Source organism: Rutidosis leptorrhynchoides, chromosome 2 (assembly GCF_046630445.1).
Source record: "Rutidosis leptorrhynchoides isolate AG116_Rl617_1_P2 chromosome 2, CSIRO_AGI_Rlap_v1, whole genome shotgun sequence".
NCBI lineage: Eukaryota > Viridiplantae > Streptophyta > Magnoliopsida > Asterales > Asteraceae > Rutidosis > Rutidosis leptorrhynchoides.
The window spans coordinates 519,562,033-519,573,120 of record NC_092334.1 but is presented as its reverse complement, the minus strand read 5'-3'; the positions used below and the strand labels follow the sequence as shown (position 1 = coordinate 519,573,120).

Genomic DNA, 11,088 nt, shown 5'->3' with positions numbered 1-11,088 from the left:
GCCAAAGAGGGAGGAAGAGGAGGAATTGAGAGAATTTTGGTGCAATTAGGTTTTTAGGGAAATTAAGGTGAAGTGTAAATGAAAAAAAAAAAGAAAATAAGGGAATGGCACTCCCCCCTCATGGGGTTCGGCCGAATTTGGGATGGGGTGGGCCCCATGGTGGGCCAACTTTCTTAAATGATAAATCCTTGTGGCCCGAAATCCCGAACGAAACCCGAAACGCGAAAACACGCTTACGCGATTAAAAATCCGGAAAAATAACAAACGCGCGACGAAAAATAAATATAAATACACCTAATAGTAATATGACCTTAAAATATCATATTTAAATAATTAGGATTTAAAAATCCCGAAAGCTCGACCGTTGGTTTAAAAACCGAAAAGATTCGCCGGATGGAAATCCGCGAGACGTAGAAACGTATAAATTAAAATATGAATACATATATTCATATAACACATAATAATTATTATATATATATTATTACAAAAATAATAATATAGGTCATAGAAATGATGTGGCACACTAACAGTTAACGGTCGTTAAATAATTAACGAAAAAAGATAACGGAAAAAGTAGGGTCGTGACAATAGGAATGGAAGAATTTGCTGTTTTCGTCTCCTTCTAAGGCCCATTTGTATCTAGCTTTTTGTTTGAGCATCTCCAGCTGCATTTTTTCTTTTTGGGCAAGCAACTCTCGATCTTTCATCCATTGTTCGTGGTTTTTGTCGTTGAGGTCTGTTAATTCGGCTTTCTTTTCCCATTCATTAACTACGTTCGTGAGATCCTCTATTTCAACACATAACTTACCATGTGATGTAGAGTATCACTTTCGCAACTCTTGTTTCACAATTTTTAATTTTTCGCGAAAAACAATGTCGGGTCTGTAGCTGTTAACAGAAGTTGACCATGCTAATTTTACCACATGAAAAGAATCTTTCTGATTAAGCCATTCGTCGAATACTTTAACCGGTTTCGGGCCAAAGTCGGTGTTTCCGTTTTGAAGAATTAAGGGCAATGATCCGTATGCTTTTTATCAAGAGTAGTTACGTTAACATTTGGCCATTGTTGAATGAAATTTTTCATTACAAGAAATCTATCAAGCTTACTGAATTGAAATAACCATCATCCCTACAATTAACTAACAAAAAGTACCACTTATTTTTTGTACAATTTATTCCTAAAAAACAATCTTAAGGGTTGTCACTAATTTTTTTCATTGTTTAAATATCTATGTAGGAATTTATTATTAATTTCATTTTTTAAGGCAATAATTTTATAATCTTAAATAAAACTATAATGAAGTTAATGATTACAACAATCATACGCGATAACCAACAAACACAACTCAATGATCAACACCTCATATGCTAAAGACCTTACAACTCGATTGAAAATATTGAAAGTACACTAATCCACACCACATATAATACTACCATTCTACAATTTAAGAACCAACCCTAATGATGCGCATTGCGCAACATCATAATGGCGCGCCTCGCCCTATATAATCGCGCATGACCTTGTCCATACGCTTGCCTACACGCCATCTGATTGTGCCTTAATAACATACCCGCGATGTTGGTCACGCAGTTTAAACGGCGCACCACCTAAGTGACATGAACGAGGCTAGAAATGTACTGAAGCGACACTAAAGCAGAAAGGACACCCTGTGGCATGACAATCCGATCCTGGTGTGGCGTACTGACCAGGAAAGGGCAGCAGGGGATAAAGGGGACAACACTAAAATAATGGCAGCATTTTTACAGCTTTTTGGAATAAAAGGACAAAGATGAAACGACGTGGCATTTACATGTCCTTTTGTCCCCCTACGTGGCACTAAAGGACAAAAGCTCACATGTATAAATAGATGTAACTTAAGCAAGAAATGGGCATCACTTCGGAATCATTTCTCACTTAACCAAAGAATCACTCTAGCTAACCTGCGTGACCAGAATAGCTCTTTAGTACACTTTGCGATTCCATGTAACGTTTATATAACATAAATCCTAACATCGCCCTCGAGCCATCAATTCCGGCTAACCCGAATGATGGTGGGCTACGTTTAGCCACCCTTTCTGAGATCATCATCTCGTATGAGCGTTATTCACGTTACTCCGGACCGAAAAGTTAAACTCAAGAAACCCTTAAATCCCCCTTTATTGTTAATCTTTCATGAACCGAACCCCCTAGACCATTTTATGCTTGATCAACCCCCTCAACCAACTCCACATCACACAAGCATGTAGACATTAGAAGAGCCAACCACGACCAAGAAAACGAAACTACAACAAATTCCGTCAAAACCTTAAACCAAACAATATCAATCACGCAATCTAACCAAGTGGTAGTATTGTGAAATGTAGAAATATCACCAGAGAAAAAACTACTACCGTAAAATTACAACCAATATCCATGAATAAACACACGAACCATTGAATCACAAGAAATTAGCATTAACTAGTTGTGGAGCCCTCGCTTCGCGCCGGGGGCTCCGTTTTGAATGCGAGTTAAAAAAAAAGTCTTGATCAATTTTGTAAAAAAGAATTTTTTCGACATAACATTGAAGGGTTGTTCTTTTGTGAAAGTTGCTTCTTTTAGCGTTCGGGTTTTATTTTAAAAAAAAAGTTAGTAAAGTGGGGGTTCGATTTGTATTTTAATAAAAGTTAGTGGGTTAAGTTTGTGAAATTTGAAAAAAATTTACGTATAAAGTGGGGGTTCGATTTGTATTTTAATAAAAGTTAGGGGGTTAAGTTTGTGAAAATTGAATATTAGTAAAAAAAAGTTAGTAAAGTGGGAGTTCGATTTGTATTTTAATAAAAGTTAGGGGGTTAAGCTTGTGAAATTTGGGAAAAAATATACATATAAAGTGGGGGTTCGATTTGTATTTTAATGTAAGTTAGGGGGTTAAGTTTGTGGAAATTGAAAAAAGAATAGTACTATTCATTTCCACTTTACCTTTTAGATATAGGTATATAATAAAGTAACCTGCCAAATAATCATCTAAACGAAACAAAAGCACCAAATTAATGTTACAAATATAATCCTCTAATTAAAATGATCCTACACCTTGATCACAACCATACAAATCTCACACCTTGAACCCGACCACCTTTGACTTCACGACCTACAATCACTTGAAAAGGCATAAACAACCCGAAAACACCAATACTATCCACTAATAATCACCACTAACACCACAATCTGAAACCACCATAACTACTCCTCGAAACCATATTGTATTTAAGATTAAATGGTTGCTTCTGTTAACGAGTAAGCAACAATAATAAGCTAAAATGAAACACTCTTATTAATATTGCTGATGAAGGAAAGTTTAAAAGCATAGTCTGAGATGTGGCACTGTAATATTCTTTAAAGATAGAGGCATTTGAAAATCCGCGAGCAAAATCAACAACATCATAATACACGAATACCATCAGTCACAAACTCGATTTAAGACTGATACCGATGTCTATACCAATAACCATCACTTAATACTTCCACCCTGAAACCACCAAAAAATCACTCGAAACCACAACTCGAAACAAGTTATGAGTGTCTGAAAATCACCACCTGAAACGACCTAACACTATTCGCACACCTCGATCTAGAATATAAAGCGGTCAACAGAAATTAACAACCATGAGTGGCCACGTAAAAACCACCGGATGACCATCAAAATTGACTCCACTCGAAGAAACACCCCTCCATGACCTTAAACCACCTAAAGACACTATTAAAACAATCGATTTCAAAGAAACATACATATAAAAAAAGAACTAGATGAAAAAAGAAATAAACAACAAGAAGATAAACGACGGGAGTTCCTTCGGACCGTCGTCAAAGGCCGACGGCCGAAGAGGAAGTTTTTTTCATTTTTTTTTCAACTGACAATATTTTTTTCAGTATGATTTCAATTTCACATGAATGCCGTTCAAAAGAAAAAAATAAAAAATTAAAGACATTCATCATTATTTGTATATACTTATAATCAACCACTTTATGCAATAATTATTCTCAACCAATTAAGGTACCACTAACTAATACATACAGTAAATTCAATGATAGCTTTTAGGGTGTCATTAATTTTTTTTTTCAACAGTTATCACATTTTAATTTTTTTTGACACATTCCATAAAGTAATTCTTCAAACTAAATGAAAATTTAAATTTAAATATTAAATATTTAATTCCCATGAAAGAATAAAGAATGAAAACTAAAGAAAATGATATAATGGTCTCTATATGTGCTATTTAATGGTATTAGGTTATAATCAAATTGAGGTGTTTTAATAAGGGAGGTGTGTAATTTTAAACGTTTAAATTGAGGATATACATGTCTTAACAATCAAATCAAATCAAATAATAATAAAAATAAAAATGGGAAAAACAAGAGGATAAACATATGGATTAGGATATAATACAGATCCATCTAAAGTCCACAAGACACGGTCTATATTTAAAGGGGATGATTCTTACACACACTTTTTTGATCCTCACACACCTATTTTAACCTTTTACTCTTCTAATAATACTCAATTGGTGTGTGAGAATCATCCCCATATTTAAATAACTAATTATTATTATTTTTTTAATTTTTTTATGACTATCCGTAGTCTTCTCATTTCTTTTGCTGTTATATCTCCCCTTTTTTGAATCTTTCCTCAATTTATCATTTATTAACAGTCCACATCCTCGAATATCCAAAATAAAATCATTTATTATATATATTTTTATAATTATAAAGAGAAATAACAATATACTTTATTTAAATTATATTACTTTGAAATATAATACTCCCTAGAATTTTCTAATGGCAGAACTCGTATAAAATAATGACGTTCATAAAAGAATTATACAATTAAGTAACTATCACCATAACATTAATAGTTAACCTTTATACTTCAATATTTTAAACATGTTTACGAACTATCATTAGAAAACTTTTATATGAAAAAATCACATGAAATATAAATATATTAATGTAAATTCACATTATAATAATTATAATATATATATATATATATATATATATATATATATATATATATATATATATATATATATATATATATATATATTAATGAAAAAAATTCACATTATAATAATAATTATATAATAATAATAATAACAATTAATAATAATAATATGGTGTAGTAATAATAATAATAATAATAATTATGATTATAATTAATTAATTATAATTATAATATATTGATGATAAAATTAAATTAATTAAAAATGATAATGTAGTGTAATGTAATCCACAAATATATAACTTACTTTATATCATTTTCATTTAATTTAACCACTCATTAAATCAAAGACACACATATATAGATATAGACGTACATGTATATCGATACAGATTATATATATATATATATATATATATATATATATATATATATATATATATATATATATATATATATATACATTCACACTCCCGTTCTATTCTGTCTGCATTCTACCGCCAATTAATTTCCAATTTTCGTTATTTAGTTTCTGCCAGCTCTCTCTATATCTCTATTGTTTGATCTACGTTATATTAATATTCTTAATTCTTAATTATTAATATATAATATATAATTAAAATTAAAATTGTTAGTTATTATTATTAATCACATACATATACACACACTTCTTTCAATTTTTACTCGATTTTATGTAATTTGGTTGTTCCGATCTGTTATTTTCATGTTATATTGATTCGAAACCCTAATTTGTATCTACTTATATATAGATATAGATATCTAAGCAGATATTGTTTATGTATTACGGTTCTGTTATGATGTTCGTCTGATCTGAAATGCATATGATTACATTTTTATATTATTGTTAGGGAGTTTTGGTGGAGGAAATTATGTAATTAGTGTTAATAAAATCTGTGAATTATTGTGGTGGAATCATATGATTAGGTTAGACGAATTGTTGATGAAATTTGTGATTTGTGGTGATATCCATGAGGGTGGTGAATTGGTGAGATATAGAAAATAAAGGCAAACACGAATTTTATTTCGTGTTCGTGAAAGAGAATTTGTGACGGATTCGTTAACCGAAAACCGCAGGGAGTTAGGTTGTGCGGCGGGGGGCCTGGAGTGCTTATTAAGTATTGTCAGGGCCCTAAGGATGGGGTCCTGCTTATCAGGAGAAAGCAGGAGCCCTCACCCAAGCTCCCCAACAACACCTAATTATGGTAAGAAAAGGAAAAATTTGAAAAAGAAAACATCTAGAAGCTCATCGTTTAATACGCAGAGGGAAGATCATCTTCATAGGATTCCAGGGAGGATGTTTCTGAATGGTTCGAGTGAAGTTGCTTCACTATTTACTCAACAAGGGAAAAAGGGTACTAATCAAGATGCCATGATTGTTTGGGAGGTTTGATTCTTGGACTTTTGTTTTATTACGGTTATTTTGCTTCATGATATTAGTGTACATTTTATTGGAATTGTATGTAGTTCCGCTTTAAAACTTTGTGATGTTTGTGCCTTTGTATTCTCGAGTTCTTTTTTCAGCTGAAAGGAGTGGAAAAGAAAGGGGATGAGAGTGTTTTACTATCCTTCCTAATCCGCTCAAAAATGGGCGGAGAGTGTTGTTAACAAAATATAACTATACTATCCTTTCTAATCTTCTACTCTCTTATCCTTTCCGCTTAAAATAAAAACTCGAGAATCACTATTATTTTTTAATCTGTCTGTTTCCTTTCCTTTCTGTCAAAAGAAAAACTCGAGAAAGAGTAGACTAGTATGTTGATTATGCTCTTTGAAAGTGTTTGGGTATGCATTTTTTCAATCCCCCTTACGTACAAAATGATTATAGCCTATTTCATGTTTTAGCTGGTGTTTGGATTTTTGTTTTAAGAGTGAAGTATTATATAATCGAAGTTATGATCTTTCTAGAAGTAGTCTTTAAATCCTCGGGTGGATTCGTGCGTGTCTACATCTTACCTCCTTCGTTCCCCACCCTTGGAGGATTGGGTACTGTTACTTTTAATGTTACACTAGTTTAAGAGGATATCTGGATCATCTAAGTTAACTTGTGATAATCAAACAATCAAATTGTCAAGCGATCGTCAAGACACTGACTTAGCTAAAAATTTATTAATAATATGACATTTTTTTGTGTAAATATAGGTACTTATCTAGTAGTAAATTAGGTTAAAGGAGGGTTAAAAAATTAGTCTGATCTTATTGTCTGATATTTAGTTTTGTTGTAGCTAGTGTGAAATTGATTATTGCAAAGTTATCCCCTTAATGAACTGATCATATGATATTTTTATTTCACGGTTGGTGGTTAAAAACCCACACCTACAGTAGTTCAAGTAACAGCTGTTTGTTATCTGTTTTTCTTGTTAAAGAGTCGCGACAAATTTGATCAAGTGGTCTATTTCTTTGATGTTGGTTATATTTTTATCTTACTTTTCAGAATTTCGGGTCGAGAACAGACACGGTCTTCTGTGGTGTGTTTGACGGTCATGGTCCTTATGGTCACATGGTTGCTAAGAGAGTTAGAGACTCCCTTCCGTTAAAGCTCAGTGCAAATTGGGAAGTAAATAAACAGGGTAGTGGTGATGTCATTCGTGAGGTCACCTTTAATGAAGAAACCCCGATTGCTTGTGAGGTTTTTTCAGACCTTGAAATCAGTAAAAATCCTGAGAAATTGCAGGCACTAAAGGACTTATTTATGAAGGCTTTTAAAGTAATGGACAGGGAACTACGGATGTATGCTAATATCGACTGTTTTTGTAGTGGGACCACAGCTGTAACCTTGATCAAACAGGTTACAGGATTGAAAATTTTTATATATTTTTTAATGACCCGTGATTGCAGGGTTTTGATGTGATAATGAATGTGAATTGTTTTGATGTTTTTTAGGGTCAGGATCTTATAATTGGGAATGTTGGTGACTCTAGAGCTATATTGTGCACAAGAGATAAAACCAATTCTCTTATTGCTGTTCAGCTGACTGTGGATCTAAAACCAAATCTTCCAGGTTCCTTGTTTTATTCTTTTTTTTTTTTTTTTTTTATTAATTTTTAATGGAAATGGAATAATTAGGATGGAATACAAGGTTTATAGAGAAGAAATGTATAAAACTAGAGATGGCAATTTTGATTGAATTGTTTATAAATGGGTCAATATAACTAAAAGTAGCAAAATGGACGGGTCAGACAGGTTGGGTAAGTTGAATATGTCATAATCTTTAAGCGGGTTCAAACTGTTTTGGTTCGGTTCAGCCAACGAGTCAACACTTTCTATTTTTTGAAATCTGTAAACGGGTAAGGTGTAAGTGGCCATCTAACCCTACTCACTTACTCGCGTAGTTTATGACATACAATTATATAACTCAACCGTATGATATTCAAATTAGAAGATAAATGGCTTGCTTTTAGGAATCACATGTGTTTGTGCTATTCAACCTAACTAACCTAAATTTTGTTACCCGTCCCGAATGTCAAGTCTTACTTTATATTTTAGTATTATCGTTAAAAACATATGAAACTTGTGCTTAAACATCCCATCATATAATACGAAAAAATCTGCTCAGATTGTGTTAACAAATTTTGTACCTTTGTGCACGTTGCGTTATTGATTAGGTTTATTGATGAAAACCAACCTATGGGCTATTTTTATAGAAATAATAAATGTTTATCACTTTGTCACACTTTTTTTGTTGTTTGGTAGCTAACAATATGAACCCGATGTTCCAGCTGAAGCAGAGCGGATTCGTAAATGCAAAGGGCGTGTTTTCGCCCTTCAAGATGAACCCGGTGTGTCGAGAGTTTGGCTGCCTAATAATGATTCTCCTGGTCTAGCTATGGCTCGTGCTTTTGGGGACTTTTGCCTTAAGGATTTTGGTCTCATCTCAGTCCCAGATATCTTTTATCGACATTTAACCGAAAATGACCTTTTTGTCGTCTTGGCAACTGACGGGGTATGAATATTATCATCATTTTCAATCGTTTTAAAGAAGCGTTTGGATACGGATTAGTTTCTTTCGTTAAACAGATGTCAAACCTTTGAAAATGTGATTATCTGATATCTACAACTTAATGAAATGATAGATTTGGGATGTGCTGACAAACAAGGACGTGGTGGACATTGTAGCGTCAGCTGAAACACGTTCTTGCGCTGCACGAGACGTAGTCCAGTCAGCAGTACGTGCATGGAAGTACAAGTATCCAACTTCTAAAGTTGACGATTGTGCTGTCGTCTGCCTTTTTCTTACCCCGCAAGCAAACAATGTATCTACTGCTTCCACCACTGATTTAACCATCACCTTTGAGAAAAACGAGCCGGTTTCCTTGAAACCTAGTGATACTGTCCGAGCCAGTGACAGATTGCCAGGAGACGTAACCGATGCAGATGACGACGTGGCAGATGACGTGGCGGATGACGACCTAAATGACGATCAGGACGTGAATGCAGAAGGTGGAATAGACTGGTCTGCCCTTGAAGGCGTGTCCCGTGTCAACACATTGTTAACTTTGCCGCGGTTCGTGCCTGAGGAGGCGGATAAACAAACGATGCAGCAGAAAAAGACCGATTGATCTGGGCAAGTTTTGAATTTCGCTTGTCATATTTCATATTTATGGTTTTTTTATTTAAAGAATACAAAACAAAACATTCCAAACAAACAATGAAAGGGAAAAAGAACAAAAGCAAGCCTTGACTGTATTAGAGTGTTGAGGCAAAGTGATAATTTTGTAAACCAGTCCATGGGTATACTTTATTTCCTGTTTTTCATTTTTTGTTTTGTTAAAGTTAAGTCATTTGTTAATCAAATTCAAATAATATGTTATATCAGAGTTTCGATTTATTTTATCATTTGGTTTTATTATCATATATCTATGTCTATGCTGCAACAATACTGTTGTGTGTGGATGGTAATTACTCTTGTTGTTTACCATCCATATAGATCTCAAATTAATGAGCCACGCGTCCCACATATATGAGTTCAACTGTAACTTCTATGGGCGCGCTCTGCAGTTTTTCACTATTTTTGGGCAGATTCTGGGTTGTTTTCGTGCAGATTTTAGGCTATTTCTGTCCTGTTTTGTGCAGTTTTTATGCTGTAAATTGTGATAACACAACCAACATTTTGGATGGCAAGGGAACAAAGCAACCTTCAGCTACCCTATTTCATGAGCGGGTCTATATTCGTGTCATCTGTACCACATCACCCTGTAAGCATAACCCTGAACTATGACAATGTTAAGCATAATGTACGACAATTTATTTCATAACAAAGCGCTCAGGACAAAATTAATCAACTGAATAACAACTCTATTTTAGCAACAATCTTTGATATATACTTGAACATTGAAATATAAACGCATACGTGCATACAACAAGGGGTAGGTGCGCCATTATTTGTCTTGTTCAAAATCCTTTTTAACACGATAAAGACACAAGTAAAAAAAAAAACACACACAACAAAATACACACATATAAGTAGTTAAAAAGAAACACCATATGATACATATACAAAGAGTACCCCACCCCGCCCATCTTTATTGTACAAACTAATTGATAATTTTGTAAAACCAGTCCATGGGTATACTTTATTTCCTGTTTTTAATTTTTTGTTTTGTTAAAGTTAAAGTCATTTGTTAATCAAATTCAAATAATATGTTATATCAGAGTTTCCATTTATTTGATCATTTGGTTTTTGTATCATATATCTATATCTATGCTGCAACAATACTATTGTGTGTGGATGGTAATTACTTTTGTTGTTTAGTATCCGACATAATTACACTCCTCGTCCTTGTAGTATACCTCAAAAATCACTCCTCGTCCTTTTTCTATTTTTTTTGCATTCCTCGTCCCTATTGTTTTATCTTACTACATTCCTCGTCCTTCCGTCCAACAACTGTTAGTTTCAGACGTTAAGTTCTGACATGTAAAGGTATTTACGTCAATTTATCTTTTTTTTATATAGATTTCATCTTCATCTCTTCAATGCTTAAATCTTCATCTTCAGAAATCCCCAAATCAAACATATCAAAACCTAAAACAAATCCAAACTGAAAAATCTAACAATCTAACAAAATATCATAACATTCCTTCTTCTGCAACTCCAAAT

General features: G+C 33.3%; 1 protein-coding gene across 1 annotated transcript; it reads left to right on the top strand.

Moving 5' to 3' along the window:
- The first annotated feature begins 5,908 nt into the window (after positions 1–5,908).
- On the top strand, positions 5,909–9,824 carry LOC139892875 (probable protein phosphatase 2C 33). Its single transcript, XM_071876000.1, has 5 exons — positions 5,909–6,378; positions 7,426–7,779; positions 7,875–7,992; positions 8,711–8,934; positions 9,065–9,824. The coding sequence occupies exons 1-5, from the start codon at positions 6,130–6,132 to the stop codon at positions 9,548–9,550; spliced, it is 1,431 nt and encodes a 476-aa protein (XP_071732101.1). The 5' UTR covers positions 5,909–6,129; the 3' UTR covers positions 9,551–9,824.
- The last annotated feature ends 1,264 nt before the right edge of the window (positions 9,825–11,088 follow it).